At 38.0% G+C, this 23,048-nt stretch overlaps 1 protein-coding gene across 1 annotated transcript in view; it reads left to right on the top strand.

Moving 5' to 3' along the window:
* The window catches only part of ITGA1 (integrin, alpha 1), a 180,208-nt gene that overhangs the window by 125,782 nt on the left and 31,378 nt on the right, over positions 1-23,048 (top strand). Inside the window, exons 13-19 of the mRNA XM_010857177.1 lie at positions 3,781-3,924; positions 5,046-5,303; positions 7,796-7,926; positions 14,428-14,594; positions 15,954-16,090; positions 18,067-18,177; positions 20,252-20,461. Coding sequence (XP_010855479.1) covers positions 3,781-3,924; positions 5,046-5,303; positions 7,796-7,926; positions 14,428-14,594; positions 15,954-16,090; positions 18,067-18,177; positions 20,252-20,461 — 1,158 coding nt within the window. The remainder of the gene's footprint in view (positions 1-3,780; positions 3,925-5,045; positions 5,304-7,795; positions 7,927-14,427; positions 14,595-15,953; positions 16,091-18,066; positions 18,178-20,251; positions 20,462-23,048) is intronic.

The raw sequence follows: 23,048 nt of genomic DNA, 5'->3' as shown, positions 1-23,048 counted from the left end.
ATTCAGAAAATGAAGATCATGGCATCCGGTCCCATCACTTCATGGGAAATAGATGGGGAAACAGTGGAAACACTGTCAGACTTTATTTTTCTGGGCTCCAAAATCACTGCAGATGGTGACTGCAGCCATGAAATTAAAAGATGCTTACTCCTTGGAAGGAAAGTTATGACCAACCTAGATAGCATATTCAAAAGCAGAGACATTACTTTGCCAACAAAGGTTCGTCTAGTCAAGGCTATGGTTTTTCCTGTGGTCATGTATGGATGTGAGAGTTGGACTGTGAAGAAGGCTGAGCACCGAAGAATTGATGCTTTTGTACTGTGGTGTTGGAGAAGACTCTTGAGAGTCCCTTGGACTGCAAGGAGATCCAACCGGTCCATTCTAAAGGAGATCAGCCCTGGGATTTCTTTGGAAGGAATGATGCTAAAGCTGAAACTCCAGTACTTTGGGCACCTCATGCGAAGAGTTGACTCATTGGAAAAGACTCTGATGGTGTGAGGGATTGGGGGCAAGAGGAGAAGGGGACGACAGAGGATGAGATGGCTGGATGGCATCACTGACTCGATGGACCTGAGTCTGAGTGAACTCCGGGAGTTGGTGATGGACAGGTAGGCCTGGCGTGCTGCGATTCATGGGGTCCCAAAGAGTCTGACATGACTGAGCGACTGATCTGATCTGATCTGATCTGATTGTCCTAAATTTTTTTAAAAACAGCACACCCATATTCAACATCCATGGTATATAAGGTCTCGTGTTAGGTTTCTTGGAGGTATATAAACTTATCTGCATCTTTGGCATCAGGATATTTCAGCTGGATGGAGATAGAGGTAAGAAAAATAGATACTGATGTAGATACAGACATATAAATAAATGCAAAAGGAATCTCAGACAGTAAGAAGTATGGAAGTGCCAGTGCCACAGATAGTAAATTCGGAAGATGGAAAGAGCCATAAGCTAAGATTGGTACAGAAAGTCTTCCTAGGAGATAAAATGTGGGCTAGTCTAGAGGAAAGACAATGTAGATAGGCAGAAAGAGCCAGTTAAAAAAAGTAGGTCCCAATTGTGTGAGGTTTTGAGTGGTAGGTAGAGTTCAGAATTCAGATTTTCTCCTGGAGGTGATGGGAAATAATTTGTAACATGTAAAATCAGAGAATTCTCTTTTGATAATATTGAATATTAAAAGTAATTTAAGAAAAACTATATATGCAATATGCAAACATAACTATATATAAATATTTTTAATTGAAATAAACATCTATGCTATTGTTGGTTATTAAATTGTGATAATTTAAGTAATTTTTATTCCTTTTTTCATAATTTTCTGCATTTTCCAAATATTCTAGAATGAGATTGTATTAGTTTTATTCTACATTCCTCATGGGATGGAGGCATTCTTGGGCTTCACTAAATATTCCAACTCTCTAGTTTACCTGCCCCCCCCGCTGCCCCACACACACACATGAAATACTCAGAAGGGCAGGGTAGTGCCAGCCTCCCTCTCCTGCAGGAACCCTGACAGGCACCCAGCTGAGCTGCCAAGAGACAGATGCTTTAAGCAGGCGCAGTTGCTGCCCTGGCTTTAAAGCCCTACAGGAGGCAAGATCTTTTCTAGTAGCACCATAGACATAGCTTCCCTGGGTCTTGTTAAAGGCATGAAGTTTCAAGAGTCACTGCTTTCTAGGAAACCCAAAATATATTATTTCCATCAAGTATTTATCATTCCCCCCAGCCTAAATGCAACATCCCAATCAGAGGTTTTGTAACCACACTCAATGTTGCTAAGTGTTGTAGTTGAAATCCTTCTCTCATCATATTACACAGTTAGAGTAAGCCAAAGGTCAGATTCTCATTTAGCAGGTGAGAGGGTGTTGTTAGCCCTTTGCCCATAATCAGAAAATGCATCAACAATAAAAACAAGGCTCTTGTTGGAGGTCAAGGATGAGGTGAAAAGAACCTGAAATGATAGATCAACAATAAAAGTGGAAAAGGAAGGGATGTGGCAGACATAAATAAGGAAGAATTGACAAGATGGTAAAATAAATCATTTGGATGACATCTTAGGTCTGTTGTATACTTGCATGCTCAGTTGCTCAGTCGTGTGCAACTCTTTGTGATCCCGTGGACTATAGGCAGTCACTCTCCTCTGTCCATGGGATTTCCCAGGCAAAAATACTGGAGTGCATTATTTCCTTCTCCAGGGTATATTCCTGACCCAGTGATCAAACCCACATCTCCTGCATCTCCTGCATTGCAGGCAGATTCTTTACCACTAAGCCACCAGGGAAGCCCCTTAGATCTGTTATCACTCTATTAGTTGTCTAAAAACCAGGAAATGTAAAATATGTAAAAAAAAAAAAATACTTATGAGCATTTGAGGAGAGTATCACAAATGATATAAATCATGAAAAATTTGAGTTTCAAGTCTGGGAGAAAGAAGGCACCATGATTAAAATGTCAGCAACTCAAGCCTTAAAAAAAATTTTTTTTTTAGTGGTATTTGGTTTTAGACATGTTTTCTATAACAGTGAGCGCAAATTCAAATGGTTGCAAGGGGCAGGGAGGTAGAGCCAATTAAAAAGCTGCTGGGCAGAAGACAACAGGAAGTGGGAGCCAAGGCCTGGGCAGCTTGTGGCTTAGCCCCGGCTCAACTCTGGATGGCTATTGCCATGTAAGAATGAAGGGCAAATATTGTCAGATCTTAAAAAATTTTAGTTATATTTGTAATTAATTCAATCTAAAAAGCAAAGACTTTTTAAACCCTTCATAAACCTGTGAGAAAAGGACATTCAAAAAACCAGTGTCTAGCAATTGTCTAAATGTCTAACAATGTGTAAAATTGTAGAACTGGGGGTCTTGCAGAGGATGGAGTGAAATTTGCCAGTTAAGATAGTGGGGATTGTTAGGGAAGGATTAATTATCTAAGGGAAGAGAATAGTTGCAGGTCTGAACTTAGGGGAGGTCACAATCTAGGGGATGCAAGGAGAGAAAGGAGTTGTAAATATGAAAGGCTGATCTATAATATAGTGGTAGAACCAGGAGAGCAAAAGTAACATCATAGAGGCCAAGACAGGAAGTTTCAAAGAGAAAATTATAAAAGCATCAAATTTCAAACACAAGTCAATGTTTGGAAAAGTTATTGCACTTAGTGAAGCACAAGTACCCTGGATTTCCCTAAAACTCATTCCTGTCATTAAGGAGAACATATAATCCTGCTAGACCGTGGTCCCCCAGCAATCCTTTTATATTCCTCTACCTCCCGTGGCTGCTGGGACAAGACTTAGCCATTCTGTCAAGCAGACAGTCTTCTAAGACTCTTAGGTAAAATATGCTGCCCCGATGTTCCAAGGCAATTCAATTCCTTGTGGTGTATTTCAGTTTATATTTTCACTTTACTGTATTCAAGCATATACTGAAGCCACTGGGAAATGCCCTGTATTGTTCATTTCATTTAAAAAATTGTTGTATTCTTACTGGTCTTTTCTAATTCACGCAGAAGAGAAGTTAGGGTAAAAATCCAAAGAAAATCCTTACTCTTATTCTCAAGCTACAGACTCTAATATGACAGCTGCTCATCCTCCTGGATGGAACTGACTCATATTCATTAACTTCATGTAGAACCAATAGCTCTCAGGTAGCATCAATTTCTGTATTTCATTTTCTTTGGCATCTGAATCCCAGATACTCTTCTCGATTGGTATAAGAGAAATGCAGGTTTTTAGTTTCCTTGAGAGGTTCTGATGTTTATCAGAATGTTTTGTTCTGTTTTGTCTTGTGTCCTAGATCGGTTCCTACTTTGGAAGTGTTTTAACGACAATTGACATTGATAAAGATTCTAATACTGACATTCTTCTAGTCGGGGCTCCCATGTTCATGGGAAGAGAGAAGGAAGAACAAGGAAAAGTGTATGTCTACGCTCTGAATCAGGTAACGGTTACTTTGGTAGAAATTCAGGAAAGTCTCTTTCTTTGTTTCTTAAAATTTCAGTTAATAATGTTCTAATTTTTCACTCACTCTGCAAAAGGAACAAAGAAGCTTTCGGGGCTAATCTACCTTACTAACCCCTCAGCCTCTAAATGAACATTTAGAATTGTAGCAAAATAACTCAAACAGTTAGATATTTTCTGCTTATAAATGTGAACTTTATTAAGAGTATATAGAATAAAGATAAATACATTTCACTAAATTGTTAAATTCACAGAGCAACCATTTGTGAGCTCTGGTCTAGGAGTGGGTCACATTAACAGTTCAAGCTCTGTGTGAGTGTACATGGGCACACACGTGTGTGTGTAAAGGGAGGAGTGAGGAAAGACTGCAGAGAAGTAGTGAATGTTATGGTGGTCACACCAAACACTGAGCAAACTGCTGTGGGCTTAGGAATACTTCACTCAGCTGCAGTGAGATTTTTGTTTTTCTGATCATAGCCTCAGACATCATTTGCTAAGTGAAATAATTCTTGACTTCTTCATTAGAAGAATTTTTGCTGTTTACAGCAGAGTTGGGATGTGTCTATTTAGCTTGTTAAATTTTTAGTCTTCTCCATTTAATTATTTTAAATCATAAATTATGTGTCTTTCTCCCTATCATCTTTTTGATTCCTCCTGTCAACATTTTTTGGTCCTGTTCTGTTTTTCCCTTTTTCCCAAGAAACTGTGTTCCTGTTCATCATTTCCGTCCTTTATAGGGAAGCATATGGAGAGACTTTTCCGAAAACACAATAATAGGTAAAGAAAGGATGGTGACACAAAATGAGAATTTAAAAAGTCAGCTCTTCAGCTTTAAAAAGTTGCTGTTGAATTATATACTCATTCAATTACATTAAAAAGAGACTCCATTAAAAGCCTCAGTACATCCTTGTCTACACTCCTATAATCTGTGGAAATTTCTCACTTTGCTCTCAGATAGACACAAGTCTTAAGAAATTTTGCAAACTTTACCCTTCAGGTACAAATGGTCTTTAATAGCACTGATTTAGTACATACTTTAAAACTTTGCTCTGCTGTAGTTATGACAGAAATCCATAAGGATTCTGTTTATCTTTCTTCCAGACAAGGTTTGAATATCAAATGAGCCTGGAACCCATTAAGCAGACTTGTTGTTCATCTCTGAAGCACAACTCATGCACAAAGGAAAACAGAAACGAGCCATGTGGGGCTCGTTTTGGAACAGCTATTGCTGCTGTGAAAGATCTCAACCTTGATGGGTTTAATGACATCGTGATCGGAGCGCCCCTGGAAGATGATCATGGAGGAGCTGTGTACATTTATCACGGAAGTGGCAAGACTATAAGAGAGGAGTACGCACAAGTAAGAAGTGAAGCCTACAGATTCCTTCATTTGTTTATTATCTTAGTGTAACAGGCGTGGATGTTACCAAAATACAGTAATGGTATATAGTCATACAGTCAGTAGCAATGTGTGGGGTTTTTAAAATTTTATCAGTCATTGAGAAAGCATCAGTTTATTATATTATTCGTGTGTTTCTAATCCTGTGATTCTTGCCCTTAATTGATAAGTGGGTTCAATACCAGGCATTACCTGTCTTGCTTCACGAACTATTTAATTTTTTCTTCTGACTCTTGGGAAACTAGATTTCTAAGTTTTCTTCATAGTAGAATTACTTGTATTATTTTATTTTGTCTAGTTTTTCTTTTCTGTTGTCATATGCCTTGTCTTCATGACTTAATCTTTTTTTTTAATTGAAGGATAATTGCTTTACAATTGACTTGATCTTTTGAAATGGCAAAAACGCAAAACGAAAGAGCACTTTTTAACGATGCTGTTTACCAACTACAGTGTGTCTGATCCTAAACAGAGGGTACCACTTTCTGAGTAAGAGAATAGTAATTATATGATTTAGCCAATAAAGGAGAAGAAATTGTTTTTATATTCAGTACCCATGTTTTTATAATAAAATCACATTAATTTTATATTTATGAATTAAATTGGTGTATTTTCATAAAAATAAATTTGGACTTCTGAAGGTTTGTAATTTTCTACCAAGTAATCCCTCTTGGAAAAAACTCTGAATAATGAAGTTTAACCTGCAGGGGATTTCTATTGTTCTTGATTTAAATTTATTGTCAGCTAATGACTCTATAAATTAGAGCCTAATATATAAATTAGAACTTTTTCCTACATGAGAAAAATGTCCATTTACAGAAGTGTTTTATGTATGACAAAAGTAAAAGAATTTAAAGGGATTCTTCTAATGCAATTGTCTGTTTTTAAGTAACCATAGTTAATTGGACATTGAACAACTACTTATGAATAAAATAGAATTCACTACTTTTCTAACTTATGAAAAGAAAAACAGAACAACAGTTATTTCTTTTTATTTTGTAAATGTTCTTTGTCTCCATAGTCAACAGAATTCTCAAAATCTATTCATGTCTTGTGAAGTTGTCCTTAATTTTTCATTGTCATAATGACGTTAATAGTGAAAAACAAAATAAAGGGCATATTTCAGTAATATATTTTCACTAACAAGACTCCGATCTGTTTAATAAGTGATTTGCTTCTTTTAAAAATCTTCATGGTACTTCATAACTGGAAACAGGCAATATTAACTATTGGAGTGTGATATAATCAGGTACTGGAAGAAGGAGTTTCTTTCTTGTGTTCTTCACATTATTCATTCCGGTTCAATACCTCAAACTTAATGGAGTGGCATTTGCAATATAAAAATAAGGATTTTAAAATCATTAATAAGTAGACTAGATTCTCTTCAGCAATTGTTTTGTAAAATGATGATAAATCAAGATGCAGCTTTAAGCAACAAAAACAATAAAGAATATTAGAGTTGAGTTTGTTTAATTATTGGCAGAATGCTTTCCCAAGAATAGGTGAGAAATGTGCTCATTCATTGCTATGGTAACTAGAGGTGCTGCCTGTGTATGGAATGATCCAGAATCAAACTGAATCAAGCCCTCCAGAAGCAGTGGGGTCAATAACTCCTGATTTCTCTGCTGAAAAATATAAGGAAACAATTTCCAGTGAACCACAAACCTTCAGGCTTGAAAGATGTTTTCATTTGCTTTGCCTTATTTGGCTTCTTAAATTTTATGACATTCAAGTGGAAGATAGGATAAGGAGACTCCAAGTTTAGGGAGAGTTTGTCAGGACTCCCTGCCATCAGGTTCTGTTAAAATGCTATCAGCTTGAACCTGAGCTAAGTTAGGAAGTACAGATGCCAAACACATTATGTATGATAATGTGCATGAGAACTCCCTATTCATTTGTGCTTCCCAACACTGTGGATACATGTGAATGAAATAGAATCTATTATGCTCTTGACTTTTAGTACCATTTTTGACAGACAGTAAAGATGACATATTGAAAAATGTATTTGATGGAATGTATTCTTTATACCCAGGCTCAAAGTTCAGTGAACCCCAAATTGACCCTAGGATAATTTTCCACTCCCCCTCTTGCTTGTATGATGTGTTTCCAGTACCCTTATATATCTCTGTGTAATGGAATTGAACAGAAACTAGAAAGCAGAGCCAATTACTCATAATGTTTTCCTTGAGGATTAGACAAGATGACGTTATATAATATTTTTCCCCCTCTCTGGTATCAATAACCCTGAGATGACTTTGTCTGCACTATAAAAAGAATATCCTTTGGGAACATCTGAGTAATTCTTCTTGTCCCCACATGAGGGGCCTCTTGGGCAGGTTTCCAAAAGATCTCTCATTTAAATTTTTTGTCAACCAATCCAAGTTCTCAGATTTATTTGAAACGGTTTTTCAAGAGACTCTTCTGACATTAAAAACTCTCTGTTGGTATTTTCACAGCGTATTCCATCAGGGGGAGATGGCGAGACACTGAAATTTTTTGGCCAGTCTATTCACGGAGAAATGGATTTAAATGGTGATGGTCTGACTGATGTCACTATTGGGGGCCTTGGTGGTGCTGCCCTCTTCTGGTATGTATTTTAATAACATCCAATTAATCTGATCCACAACATCCGCAAATTAACATGACACATTATTGAGTCCTCGCTTGAGTGCGTGTGTGCTAAGTCGCTCCAGTCGTGTCTTTGCAACTTCAGACTGCAACACTATGGACTGTAGCCCGCCAGGCTCCTCTGTCCATGGGATTCCCCAGGCAAGAATACTGGAGAGGATTGCCATGCCCTCTTCCAAGGGATATTCCTAACCCAGGGATGGAACCCCAGTCTCTTATGTCTCCTACATTGGCAGGCATGTATTTTAATAACATCCAGTTATTAATGATAATATTTTACAGATAGGTCAGGAAGATGCCCTGGAGAAGGAAATAGCAACTCCAGTAATCTTGCCTGGAAAATCCCATGGACAGAGGAGCCTGGCAGCCTACAGTCCATAGAGTCACAAGAGTGGGACACGACTTAGTGACTAAATAACCAGACCTCAGAGTATGATCAGAGTTTGTATACAAAATGTCCATTTCTGTTTTTTGCTCCCATATTCAGAAAAAAATTATGCAGTTTGGGAATCTGAGAAACTGATCAATCTTAAAAATAAAGCACCTGTATTAAAAGAACAAGTAGAATCAACTCTTAATGTGGGTTATCTATTATGTGATTGTCATTCTGCTTAGAGGAGGGGATAGGGGAAAAGAAGGCCTCATACAGGTTGTATATAAACAAGAAAGTTTCCCTAAATTTACTTATAAGCTTTTAGGGATAACTGACTCTTCATTCATTTATATAGTGCATAGAACTAGACATTTGCACATCACTGATTATATTGTTGGTCAAGTGTAAAAGCATCTACAATAGTGTCTTCTCTCAGTCTTTAAAATGCCTGCATCCCCAAATTAATTTCAGTTAATTGTAACATCCTCATCAATAGTCAGATATGTTCACTAATGCCAATTAATCAATTAATTAGCTTATTAATAAAATAATATGTTATTAATTAATGGCATTAATAACTAGCTTTAACTAGTTAAAAGAATTTCAAAAGTTTTCTATTTTTTAAAATGTGATTATTTCAAATAAAAATGTAAATAAAATCAATAAAATATCAATAACCTCATGAGAAATTTGTGTGACAATTTTGAAAAATGTCACAAACTTTGTTAAAACATATAAAAGGATTTAATAAATTAAAAAATATTTTCACCTATGCCTTGATGGAAAGTCCATATGTTGATTCTTTCAAATTAATCATTAGTTTAGTGCAATTCAGATGGTCTTTTTTCAAACTTTATATAGAAAGATAGTAAAGAAAATTATGAAAGAGGTGAAGATAGAGACTTGAAAAATATGACTGTCATAATTTAAGATAATCCTTAAGAACTAAAGGTCAAATAAAAGTTGTACACTGAACTACACAGAGAGGAACTATTATGCTTTTTTAAAACTTTTAACCATGCAGCAGAAGGAAAGGAGAATGCCTAGAAAAGGAGAATGCTAGGCAGCATGATCTGTGACTTTTGGGGAAGACCACTGAAAACCAAGGCTCCAAACCAGAAGTCACCAGTTTCGGGAAGAACAAATACATTTAGTTTTTGTTTGAACTGCTAATTCTGGGTTAATTCATTAGGATAATCTTTACCCACAAATATTTATTGTATCCTCCTCCTTGTATTAAAAAATATACACATGTTTTAAGGGCAACTTTTATTCTCCAATTTGTGTCAAGGGCTACTTTCAAAGCCCTGAAAACTTGTTTCTGGCCTCTCCTGCCCCCAGTCAAGGCTTTATCATTGATGAGCCAGAATAACAGAGTTGGGTTCCTGACATCACATAGCAAAATGGACCAAACCAGCACAATAAAACACAAAGACCAAGATTGGCAGTGCTGAAGAGGGAACTCAGAGCGGATACAGCTGGCAGGCGAAAAACAGAGGCCCACTCAGCAGTCAGGGATGTCCAGGAGAGCCCAATCCTGTGGGCTAGACTGAGCTGTAGATTCTATAAAGATCTGTGTGGAGCAGAGAGGAGGTGTGGGGTAGGGAGAGGTCAAGGCAAACTTATGCCTGAAGAATCTAAACTATACACTCTCATTCACTCATTAATTGCTGGTGAAAGGGTAAATGGTTAAAACCCATTAGCAGGCCTTTGTCACTAAAGTGTTAAAAAGCCTTAAAGTGTTCTTTTTTAAAAATTTTACCCCATTATTGCAAAATTCAGACTTAAATTGAAGAAAGTAGGGAAAACCACGAGACCATTCAGGTATGACCTAAATCAAATCCCTTACAATTATAGAGTGGAAGTGACAGGGATTAGATCTGATAGGCAGAGTGCCTAAAGAACTATGGACAGAGGTTCCTGACATTGTACAGGAGGCAGTGATCAAGACCATCCCCAAGAAAAAGAAATGCAAAAAGGCAAAATGGTTGTCTGAGGAGGCCTTATAAGTAGCTGAGTAAAAGAAGAGAAGCTAAAGGTAAAGGAGAAAAAAGATATACCTATTTGAATGCAGAGTTCCAAAGAATAGCAAGGAGAGATAAGAAAACCTTCTTCAGTGATCAGTGCAAAGATATAATAGACAATAATAGAATGGGAAAGACTAGAGATCTCTTCAAGAAAACTAGAGATACCAAGGGAACGTTTCATGCAAAGATGGGCACTATAAAAGATAGAAATGCTATGGACCTAACAGAAGCAGAAGATATTAAGAAGAGGTGGCAAGAATACACAGAAGAACTGTACAAAAATGATCTTCATGACCCAGATAACCACGATGGTGTGATCGCTGACCTAGAGTCAGACATCCTGGAATGCGAAGTCAAGTGGGCCTTAGGAAGCATCACTACAAACAAAGCTAGTGGAGGTGATGAAATTCCAGCTGAGCCATTTAAAATCCTAAAAGATGATGCTGTGAAAGTGCTGCACTCAAAATGCCAGCAAATTTGGAAAACTCAGCAGTGGCCACAGGACTGGAAAAGGTCAGTTTTCATTCCAATCCCAAAGAAAGACAATGCCAAAGAATATTCAAACTACTGCACAATTGCACTTATCTCACAGGCTAGCAAAGTAATGCTCAAAATGCTCTAAGCCAGGCTTCAAAAGTATGTGAATCATGAACTTCCAGATGTTCAAGCTGGATTTAGAAAAGGCAGAGGAACCAGAGATCAAATTGCCAACATCCTTTGGATCATGAAAAAGCAAGAGAGTTCCAGAAAAACATCTACTGCTTTATTGACTATGCCAAAGCCTTTGACTGTGTGGATCACAACAAACAGTTGTGTTTCCACAACTGTGTGGAAAATTCTGAAAGAGATGGGAATACGAGACCACCTGACCTGCCTCCTGAGAAATCTGTATACAGGTCAAGAAGCAACAGTTAGAACTGGACATGGAAAAACAGACTGGTTCCAAGCAGGAAAAGGAGTACGTCAAGGCTGTATACTGTCACCCTGCTTATTTAACTTATATGTAGAGTAGTACATCATGAGAAACACTGGGCTGGAAGAAGCACAAGCTAGAATCAAGATTGCAGGGAGAAATATCAATAACCTCAGATATGCAGATGACACCACCCTTATGGCAGAAAGTGAAGAAGAACTAAAGAGCCTCTTGATGAAAGTGAAAGAAGAGAGTAAAAAGTTGGCTTAAAACTCAACATTAGAAACTAAGATCATGGCATCTGGTCCCATCACTTCATGGCAAAATAGATGGGGAAACAATGAAAACAGTGAGAGACTTTATTTTGGAGGGTTCCAAAATCACTGCAGATGGTGAGTGCAACCATGAAATTAAAAGATGCTTGCTCCTTGGAAGAAAAGCTATGACCAACCTAGACAGCATATTAAAAAAGTAGAGACATTACTTTGCCAACAAAGGTCCATCTAGTTAAAGCTATGGTTTTTCCAATAGTCATGTATGGTTGTGAGAGTTGGACTATAAAGAAAGCTGAGCGCTGAAGAATTGATGCTTTTGTACTGTGGTGTTGGAGAAGACTCTTGAGAGTCCCTTAGATTGCAAGGAGATCAAAGCAGTCTATCCTAAAGGAAATCAGTCCTGAATATTCATTGGAAGGACTGATGCCGAAGCTGAAACTCCGATACTTTGGCCACCTGATGGGAAGAAGTGACTCATTGGAAAAGACCCTGATGCTGGGAAAGATTGAAGGCGGGAGGAGAAGGGGATGACAGAGGATGAGGTAGGTGGTTGGATGGCATCACCGACTCGATGGACATGAGTTTGAGCAAGCTCCAGGAGTTGGTGATGGACAGGGAGGCCTAGCATGCTGCAGTCCATGGGGTTGCAGAGAATCAGACATGGCTGAGCAACTGAACTGAATTGAAATTTTTTTAAAGATAAAATCTATGATTTGAGATGTATGATCTTTAGAATAATCATAATGCTGTAGGTTTTAGATTTTTTTTAAGGAGTTAAGATACATATCCAATAAGAGAAGTTTGAATAAGTAGATGTAATAAATAGATGTTCATGTATTTGTTGGAACAGTATGCTGCTGCTGCTGCTAAGTCACATCAGTCATGTCTGACTCTGTGTGATCCCATGGACGGCAGCCCACCAGGCTCCTCTGTCCCTGGGACTGTCATAATATTCTAATAAAAACAAAAATATTGGAAAGTTGCTTGTAATTTTTTTAAGTAGGTATGCTTATATATGTATTTGGGCCAGTATTTATATATATATGTGTGTGTATGTGTGTGTGTGTGTCTCTCTCTCTCTTCTCTATTTCTCTCTCTATATATATATGTATTTATATGAATAGTGATTAGTGCTGGGTGATGGAATTACAACTGTTTTGTATTTTTTTGTTTCTTTTATTATATTTTCATATTTTCTATAGGTAAATTGTTTTAAGAGAAAAAATATATAATTTTTTAAATGCAAAAACATAAACAGAGTCCTATGTATTCACAAGATCGTTGTTGCTGTTCAGTCGCTAAGTCATGTCTGACTTTTTTGCAACCCATGGACTGTAGCTCACCAGGTTGTTCTGTCCAAGGGGATTCTCCTGGCAAGAATACTGGAGTGGGTTGCCATTCCCTTCTCCAAGGCACCTTACCAACCAGGGATTGAACCCACATCTCCTGCATTGGCAGGCGGATTCTAAGAGCCAGTCTGATTGCAAAGCAAAAGCCAGATAAAGGTATTTAACAATTATACTGGCTTCATTCTAAGCCTCTAAGCCTGAGGTCATTGACTTCAGGCTCCATATACTCTCTTTGCCTAATTTTGAATTACTGTGCTCTCACTTTGGATTAGTGGAAATCACCGGACATTGGAATTAGAAAGACTGGGTTTAAATCCTAGTTTAAATCCCTGGACAGCTTCTGACAAAATAATCTCTCAAAGTCTTGGTTATATGTAAAACAGAGAAAATAATATGTCTTGTTATGAAAGTTAATTTAAAATGTAAGTGAATAATAAACAGCATGTGTGTAACAATAAATAGCACAGCGCTTCTCGCGCTATTCTGCTTCTCTTTCCTGGAAACAGGAGCAGGGCTGACCCTACAAGAAGAACAGACAAGTATTAGAGTTTACCAAAGTTGTCCAGGGGTCCTCTGGACTCTTCCCAGGTTGGGAACAAACTCAAAGGTGCTGAAAATATGGTTTTGGTTCTGAGGTTGCACCTGGCTACTTGATTTCATCTCTTTTCTATCATAGGCAATTACAGTTCCTTGGCCTATCAATTGTAGGGAATGAAGATTAATTTTCCTTGTACCTTTCTGATTTCCTAGCTGAGACTTCTGTAATGAAAGACAGATTAACAGAACGAACTAAAACAAACAAAACCCAGAAAATACCCAGAAGTTTATTAGAACACATATACCTCATGTATACATGGGAGATAATGAATAACTCTCTGAGGTAGCTTAGAATTCACACTTAAAAATTATCTTAATAGGGAAAGGAAAGGGAGATGTAGGCCTCCTAGGGAAAATGGATGATTTTTAGGAAAGATGAATAGGCCCTTAAAAGAATAGATGGGAGGTAAAACAGTTTGTAACAAAGTTTTTCCTGGTGTGGTGTCCACTCCAGCCTCCTCTCCTGTGACAAGTCAATCTTCTCTGGTTGATGACACTCCTGGGAAAGGATTTATGACAACTGAGTTCTCTTTAGAGGATGCATCTTTAGGCAGTTAATTGGAGTTCTTAGAAAGCCTTTCAGCATTTGTTGTATTTTAAGTGCCCGCAGTTCAAATGATCAGTATACCAAAGTGGCATGCTTTGCAGAGGCGTGTCCTGAACTCCTATAGTCGTATTTTAGGGTGACATATTCTGCCACCCTTCAGAACCCAATGCCTAACATGGTTCCAGAATAACCAGGGTGTCTTCAGAACGTCAGGTACAATCTCTTCTGTATCAAAGCGTCACGAGTGAAAGGCATCCTGAGAATCCACGCTGCACACAAAGAAGAATCATCTCAGATCACTCACTCGGCACTCCCGAAAGGATGGCATGCATTAAATGTAAAAATAAATAGTGATCCCCTGTGGCTTATGTGTTTGCAGGTCTCGAGATGTGGCTGTCGTTAAAGTGACCATGAATTTTGAACCCAATAAAGTGAATATTCAAAAGAAGAACTGCCGTGTGGAGGGAAAGGAAACGGTGTGTATAAATGCCACGGTGTGTTTCAATGTGAAACTGAAGTCCAAAGAAAACGTGGTTTATGAAGCTGGTAAGTGTCACACATACAGAAGTACTTTGGAGCAGGAGGACAGTGTATTCTATTTGCTCCCACAGGATGAATCCCGTAAGATAGTGTATTTGCCTCGATGATAGGAATCTTACATCACATTGCCTCTGTGAACATACTGAACCTTGAAAAAAATTCTAATGTAGAAGGAATGGGTTATGGAACCTGTAAATTCTGGAGCAGAAACTACATAGTTATATTTGGTTGCCTTCCATAGTTGGATTCCATATTTCTCCTCTGGCTCTCCTATTTACTCTGAACAATCAAGTGCCAGAGAAAGAGAGAGAAAGAGACACCAATCCTAAGGCAGAGTTGAAGACTGGGCTCTCTTCAGTAAGACTGGTATTACAAAGGACCTGAATGCCCCCACCTTCCTGAGATCTCTGCTCCAATCAGAAGGTGACCCTTGTTTTTTAGGGTCACACAGATCCCGTGTGTGTGTTCTCAGGCCATTACATCAGCCTGGGTATCCGCTTTTTGCCTATATTCTACAATTCCTAAAGCAGTTTTTAATGATACTGAAATAAGCTGGAGCCAAAACTGTGAAGATCATTGGCTGCCCAATAGTAGTTTAGACTGCAAACCAAATATAAGTAGAATGAGAAAAATGATTAATCCTTAAAATCTATTTTTCTTAGCTTGCACTACATGTGCCTATTTATGATCTGCAATAGACCTCTGACTGGAAGATAAATGAGCTATAGGAATGTAAAATAATGACTTACATTATCATGTACAACATTATTTGTCTTACTTTTATATAGTAATTAAGCAAGGAAATAAGATTGCTGCCTTCATATAAAGTATAAGGCCTAACTTGTTTTCCTTATCGTGGTATGCTTATTTTTTTTAACTTCCATTTATTTAGCTTATTTTATTATATCCTTTAAATAGTCAAAAATGACATCTTTTATAATGTAAGTTTAAAATATCATTAATGTATATTTTTGCCTCTGTTGAAATACAACATAGTCAATATTCTAAACAGGGTCTAACATTTCTAAATTAAAAAAAAAAAAAACACTAAGTGAAAACCCAGTAAACATACCCACATGGTCAAGAAATTAGGTGGTATGTAGGTAGGTGTGTGTAAACATACATCTACATTTTAAAATAAGTATAATTAAACATTAAAAGCCTTGCAAACTTGGAGAGTTCTTTAGAGTTCCTCAAGATTATCTTCATGACTTCACATACCATTGTACTACAGTAGTGTGAAGATGCTGAATAACGTGTTAACTGGTTGCTCTAGAGATTTTTCTATAATATTAATGAGCTGGATCATATGATAATAACCCCAAATAAGCATGTCTGCCAATTATTCTTTTTTTATTTTTATAGATATGCAGTACCGTGTCACATTAGATTCTCTAAGACAGATATCACGGAGTTTTTTCTCTGGAACTCAAGAGAGGAAGATTCAAAGAAACATCACAGTTCGAGAGTCAGAATGCACTAAGCATTCCTTCTACATGTTGGCAAGTAAATCATATATAATAGCTGACTTATTCCAGATCAAAATAAAATAGAGATGCCTTATTTCAAGTCAGTCAATCTTACGTTTACTTCAAAGTACAAATCATGAACTAAACTTTATTCACTTTTCTTAGAAAATCACAGATCTGATTTTCTAATTTCCAAATATGTATCATAAAGCTATCTTTCATATTCCTTCTGTATGTTATCAGACATCCATATATTATGGAACAGTAAAAGGCACGGTGTACCAGCTGATAGAGATCTTGTATTTCATTCATTTATTCATTTCATTCATTCATTCTTTCAACTTGAAAGCATCACTGAACTTTTGCAGGCCTTGTCTGTCAATTGCGGCTCAGTGGTTACATGCCCTGAGGGGGAACTGTTGGGCCTTATGCTTTCTGGGGTCTGTTTTTGTCCATGGAACTACGTGTTTCACTCTTTGACTTTAGGCTGAAGGGAAAATATCTGGCATTTTCCATCATCTGTAAGCTTTATGCTACCTGTTTCTATTTTAGTGGGTGAGGGAGCCTTGGAAAGCAAAATTTTAACCTCTAGAGATGGCTGCTAAGCCAGTTTGAACCATTTGAAATGCATTTTATTGGATCACTGTGTACGTGGAGCAAGAGTCTCTTAAAATGTATGTGACACTAAAGAAAAAGAAAAGCAGAACAGATGTACTGAGAAAACACTGATTTTAGTAATGGAGATTGAAACTTAGAGGCTTGAACATGATCTTGGAATTTTACATGAAATAAGCCTATTTGCCCCCACTTGTGACTTATTTCATTATTCCTGTTGAATATTTCATATTTTGAAAATATTGTAGCCAGGGGCAGGAAAGTGACAGAAGATATGCAAGCTGGTGTGCCATGCTTATTCTTCCTCAGTGATTTTCAAGTCAGTATTCCTCACGACATATATCAAGATAAGCTTTTTTGATCAACATTGAATTCAGTCTATGGTGAGAAAAATAAAAATGGAGTTAATTTTCTCTTTGCTTCATCAGAATTGAAACTTTAGGAATTAGGACTTAGATAAAATTTGAAAAGGTGTGAAACCAGATTTGGCAGTGCCTCCAACCTACTCACTGTTGTATATATTTCTCCAAAAATTTAGCATCTAGCTATATCTAAGCACTGGTATTGAAAGGAATGAACTAGTTTCAAAATTTGCAAAATACTTCTGGATTTTGATGGATACTTTAACGTTTGTTATGGAGTCAGCCAGGAGAGAATTTGTAGCCCAGCTTACCTACATTCTGAGTAATTTTGACAAAGTGGTTTAGTCTCTTAGTTTTATTTATCTGTAAAATAAAGTTTTATTTTATTTATCTATTTATTTATTTATCCGTAAAATAAAGATTGTAATTATTATGTGTCTTGGAAGATTGTTGAAATAATTCTCAATAATGTGTATAAAGCTCATAATTTTGGCCATGCCATAAATGATGGCTGGCACTGATGGTAATAAAAACAATATTGATCACATCCATATTATTTTCATATCCTTTCACATTATAAAATTCTTACAACTCAAGGTATATATCATATTAAAGAAATGCAACTCAGTTTAAAGAAGGGCTTCTCTTGAAGTTGAGAGATGTTCCTAGAAGTATTACATAGTGTTTTTTAGCTCAAAGTCTCAAGAGAAATGATATTGTTATGCAAGTAGCTTGGAGCTGTACATCCTGACATGGCCAAGTACAACCTATCCATCATTCCAACAGGCCTGTCTGAGAAGCTGGACGTGAATCATAGGGTTACAGTTGGAAGCCTCTGTGTTCCGGAAGTGTCTCTTGTCAAGGCAGAAGGGCAGTCTCTCTCTAGTGAAGCAAAAGCCTGATCAGGTCATATGTCAGATCAGGAGCACAATAAGCCTGACAATAAGCCTGACCCATGGGGCAGGAGAAGAAAGCCATCACAGGGCCCAAGAAATATGATGCCAGTGACATGTTCTGTGTTTTGACCTCTAGGACAAGCATGACTTTCGGGATTCTGTGAGAATAACTTTGGATTTTAATCTTACCGATCCAGAAAATGGGCCTGTTCTTGATGATTCTCTACCAAATTCAGTACATGAATATGTAAGTCAGATTTTTAAAATTTAGAATGCCTATTTGTGAATATATTGGGGAAAAAACCTGAAACATATAAACAGATGCACACACACAAGCCTAAAGCAATTATTTTAATTTTTTTTAAAAAGGAATTAGATTTTTCTAGACTTTTCTCAATTCTACTAACTTCCTTTTGCTGGAGTTTAAGGGAACTTACAAATGACACCTATTTTTATCTTTTCTGAATTTAGGAGCACTTGAAAGAAAGATATGAGTTGGCCAACTGGAACTCCCCTTTATTACTAATGAACACTGGGTTCCAGGGCATGGTTTGAGTATAATGGGGGTCCTCCTACAGAGCCAGGCTTAGGCCACAGGTAACTAAATAGGTCATTAGCAGTGCTCACTAACCTCTGGCCTTCTGGGGGACCCACTTTGTAAAACTTGCAGAATGGAAATGTGATGTATGCTTCCTCGTGGGCTCACCACTGCCCCAACAGCAGAAGACACAGGAAGGGACTAAACTGTGCTCACCTAGCTTATGCTTCCAAGTTCAGTCTACTGTCTGATCACTGCGGAAGAGTGAGATTGTGAGTGTGGCACGGATGGGATTTGTTACTCATTCAGTCGTGTCTGATTCTTTGTGACCACATGGACTGTAGCCCACCAGGCTCCTCTGCCCATGGGGTTTTCCAGACAAGAATACTGGACTGGGTTGCCATTCCCTTCTCCAACTAATGGAGTTGGGAAGAGAAATTCATTTTCCCCTGCACATATCTTCTGCTTTCCCTTCCTTCCTTACAAGTATATTTACTGTGTGTCTTTCATGTTCCAGGCATCAGAACTTGCAGTTCTAACCTAGGAAACAAGTATTAGGTAGTCATTACAGGACATGCCCTGGAGGAGAACTTCAGAGCTCAAAGGGAACTTCTGCTACACTGAGGTATCAAGGATTAGAAAGTGAAAAGTGAAAGTTAGTAATGTCCAACTCTTTGTGACCCCATGGACTATATAGTCCATGGAATTCTCCAGGTCAGAATACTGGAGTGGGTAGCCGTTCCCTTCTCCAGGGGATCTTCCCAAGCCTCCCTGGAACTTAGGCCACTGCAGTTGAGATCTGAAGCACAGGAAGGTTTTTCCATCCTATTAGAGGAGTGGAGAGGGCAGTGTTCCAGGAAGAGGTTCCATGCTAAGGTTCAGACACATAAAAGAAACTCACTAAGCTCACCAGTGCTGCTGAAGCTGAAGAGCAAGGGCAGAAGGTGATGTGAGATGAGACAGGAGGCACAGGCAGGAGCCAGATCACCAGGACTTTGTGCCACTGCACAGACTTTAATTGTTCCTGAAGAGCCGAGGAATGCTCTTGATGGCTTTAGTTGGTTTGGTGATAGCACTGGATTTTGGGGGTTTTTTTAAGAGTTACTTCAGCTGCAAGGTGGAAACTGTTTGGAGGGAATCAAGAGTGGGTATGGAAGACCAGTCAGGGAGTTGTTGCTTTAGTTCAGGGAGCAAGTAAGAAGAGCTGGCTAGAGATAGAGGTGGAAATGCAGAGGCAAGGAGGTGTGGAAGGTATTTAGAACAGAGGTAGAGTGGATGGTTCTTGGTGATGGGTTGGATAAGGGGGAGGGGCTGAATGAAGAAGAGGAGTCAAGGAAAGTGCCCAGTTAGGTGGTTTGATCTTTTTCTACCCGCTTGACCGAAGCTATTATGATCTTGAGTACTTGATTCTTTTAAACAGAAAATCTCATGATCAGAGTTGAGTGTTACAGTGTTCTCTCATAACTTTGGATCATGGAGTACTTGACTTATTTCTTTGAAACCGTTGCTGTTCTGGCAGATGAAAACCAGTGAAAAACATCTGTGAAAACTGTGCATTCCTTAAAAGACTGGAAAAATTTATAGCCAAAAGTAAAAATTACAATTTTCCCCTATAAATTATAGGAACAACTATAAAAATTCCTTATGATTTCTGCAGTGAAATCTGCTCTCTTTATGATCTGCTTATTTTGGAAATATGTCATTTCTTTTATGCAAGTTCATAGGTAATTTTCAATAATGCCTAGCTAAATTTTGAAAAAATGCTTTTCTGTGACCATTTCAGATTCCCTTTGCCAAAGATTGTGGAAACAAGGAAAAATGTGTCTCGGACCTTGCCTTGGATGTATCCACCACAGAAAAGGGCCTGCTTATTGTCAAGTCCCACAATGATAAGTTCAATGTTAGCCTCACAGTCAAAAATAAAAAGGACAGTGCCTATAACACCAGAACCATAGTGAATTATTCTCCAAATCTAATTTTTTCAGGAATTGAGGTAAACCTTCAGTTTTATATTTATTTTATTCTTGTAATAATCATGCATTGAACCTACTTTTCAAACTACTGTGGTAACTTTTATTACATTGATTTTAGAAGACTAGAAAGCATTTTGTACAAAACTAGCACTTACTAATGATGAAAGGACCAAATTTGTTTTTTAAGTTTTTGTTTTGATGTATTTCTTTAGAGGTGTATGACTTTTCTTGGATTCAGTATCCAGAAAGGATCGCTGATGTACCAAAACTGTAGGCTTCACAGAAGACTTACATCACTGAAATTGAGACTAAGTCAAGAAAAAAAAAGTCAAAAGAGTTTAACAGAAGGGCAGAGAAGGAGCAGTACATTTGCTGAACAATAACAAAACATTTATGTGCATAAAAATCAAGATACCATTCCCCACTTTCTATGCATGATCCTTACATTGGCAAGGGAGTTGTATTAAATAACTCTGTCTCATTGTCATGACAGAAGGGTTTTTTTTATTATTATTTTGGCAGTAACATATAGCTGCATAAGATGCTCTATCAGGATTAATTAATACTTCCAAATTTGAACTTTGCAATTAAATATGATCTCTGAATTAACTCCCCTGGATTAAAATTCTGTGTATATTTATATGTATATTTATATTTATATGAATTAGTACTATATATGATTGATATTAAAACCAAGTATGCTTAATATATATAATATTAAAACTGTAATTGTCCAAGTTCTGTAAATTCAGATTTTCACTGATGTGTGTGTGTTTGTGTGTTAGTCACTCAGTCATGTCCGACTCTGCGACCCCTATGGACTATAGCCCACCAGGCTCCTCTGTCCAAGGGATTCTCCAGCCGAGTACTGGAGTGGGTTGCCATTTCCTTCTCCAATTTATTAGGATATCACTCAGGAACATGATACTAAGATCAGCTTAAAAAATGTCCTATATTACTGCCACATAGTTTAGACTCAGTAAAGAATGTTAAGTAAAAATCTCAAAGAGCAAAGCAATGCCAGGAAAATAGTACCCCTGAATTTTTCTGAGAAAAGAGACCTGTATTGAAAGTCACCCTCTGTGTCTTCTTCAGCTGACTTCATGGTGTTGGCAGAGAAATCAACGAGGCCTCTCTCTAAATACTTCTATTTACCATAACAATCCTAATAATAATAGTTTTTTCTTGAGTTGTATTATGTGTCAGATACTGTTCTGTAAGCTTTATTTAATTCTCATTAATTCCTTTGCAAGTAAGGTGTTACAGTACTGCAGAGATTCTAAGATAAACCCTCTTTTTACACTTTAATGCTTCTGTAATTGCATTTTACAATTGATATGCTTATTTTATGGGTGGCATTATTGTTTACTTTTTGTTGTATGTAAAATACTGGTGAGTCTCACATTCAAAGGCAGTTTCAATTTGATGAGATAGAGTTTGACTAACCTCCAGTAGGTGGAAAATCAGGCCCAGAGAAGAGAGGAGTCCTGATGAGAATAAAGCTAACAGTGCAGGGCTCAGAGTTTAAATCCTGGTGGTCCCAGGTCCAAGCTCAAGCTCTTACCCACTTCTCCAGTGACGACCATTCACTGTGGACTTCCACGTGGTCATCCTGCCGGTGTGGATAATTTCCTACAAACACCTGCTGACTCTGAGGCAGATGGTGTTAGTCCTCCCAGTTTTCAGTAGAAGATCCAAACGGGCTGGTGTGACATGCTTCGTTCCTACCCCCATCCTTACTGAGGTGCTGTAAGCACCTCACATTTTCTTGAGCTGTGGGACAAGTGATCTTAGAATGCTGTTCAGTTCAGTTCAGTTCAGTTGCTCAGTCATGTCTGACTCTTTGCGACCCCATGAATTGCAGCACGCCAGGCCTCCCTGTCCATCACCAACTCCCGGAGTTTACTCAAACACATCCATTGAGTCAGTGATGCCATCCAGCCATCTCATCCTCTGTCGTCCCCTTCTCCTATTGCCCCCAGTCCCTCTGAGGATCAGGGTCTTTTCCAATGAGTCTACTCTTCACGTGAGGTGGCCAAAGTATTGGAGTTTCAGCTTCAGCATCAGTCCTTCCAATGAACACCCAGGACCGATCTCCTTTAGGATGGACTGGTTGGATCTCCTTGCAGTCCAAGGGACTCTCAAGAGTCTTCTCCAACACCACAGTTCAAAAGCATCAATTCTTCGGCGCTCAGCCTTCTTCACAGTCCAACTCTCACATCCATACATGACTACTAGAAAAACCGTAGCCTTGACTAGGCAGACTTTTGTTGGCAAAGTAATGTCTCTGCTTTTTAATATGCTATCTAGGTTAGTCTTAACTTTCCTTCCAAGGAGTAAGTGTCTTTTAATTTCATGGCTGCAGTCACCATCTGCAGTGATTTTGGAGCCCAAAAAAATAAAGTCTGACACTGTTTCCCCATCTATTTCCCATGAAGTGGTGGGACCGGATGCCATGATCTTTGTTTTCTGAATGTTGAGCTTTAAGCCAACTTTTTTACTCTCCTCTTTCACTTTCATCAAGAGGCTTTTGAGTTCCTCTTCACTTTCTGCCATAAGGGTGGTGTCATCTGCATATCTGAGGATATTGATATTTCTCCTGGCAAT

Source organism: Bison bison, unplaced genomic scaffold (assembly GCF_000754665.1).
Source record: "Bison bison bison isolate TAMUID 2011002044 unplaced genomic scaffold, Bison_UMD1.0 scf7180017864378, whole genome shotgun sequence".
In the NCBI taxonomy this organism is placed as follows: domain Eukaryota; kingdom Metazoa; phylum Chordata; class Mammalia; order Artiodactyla; family Bovidae; genus Bison; species Bison bison.
This window is presented reverse-complemented; position numbering and strand designations above follow the sequence as displayed.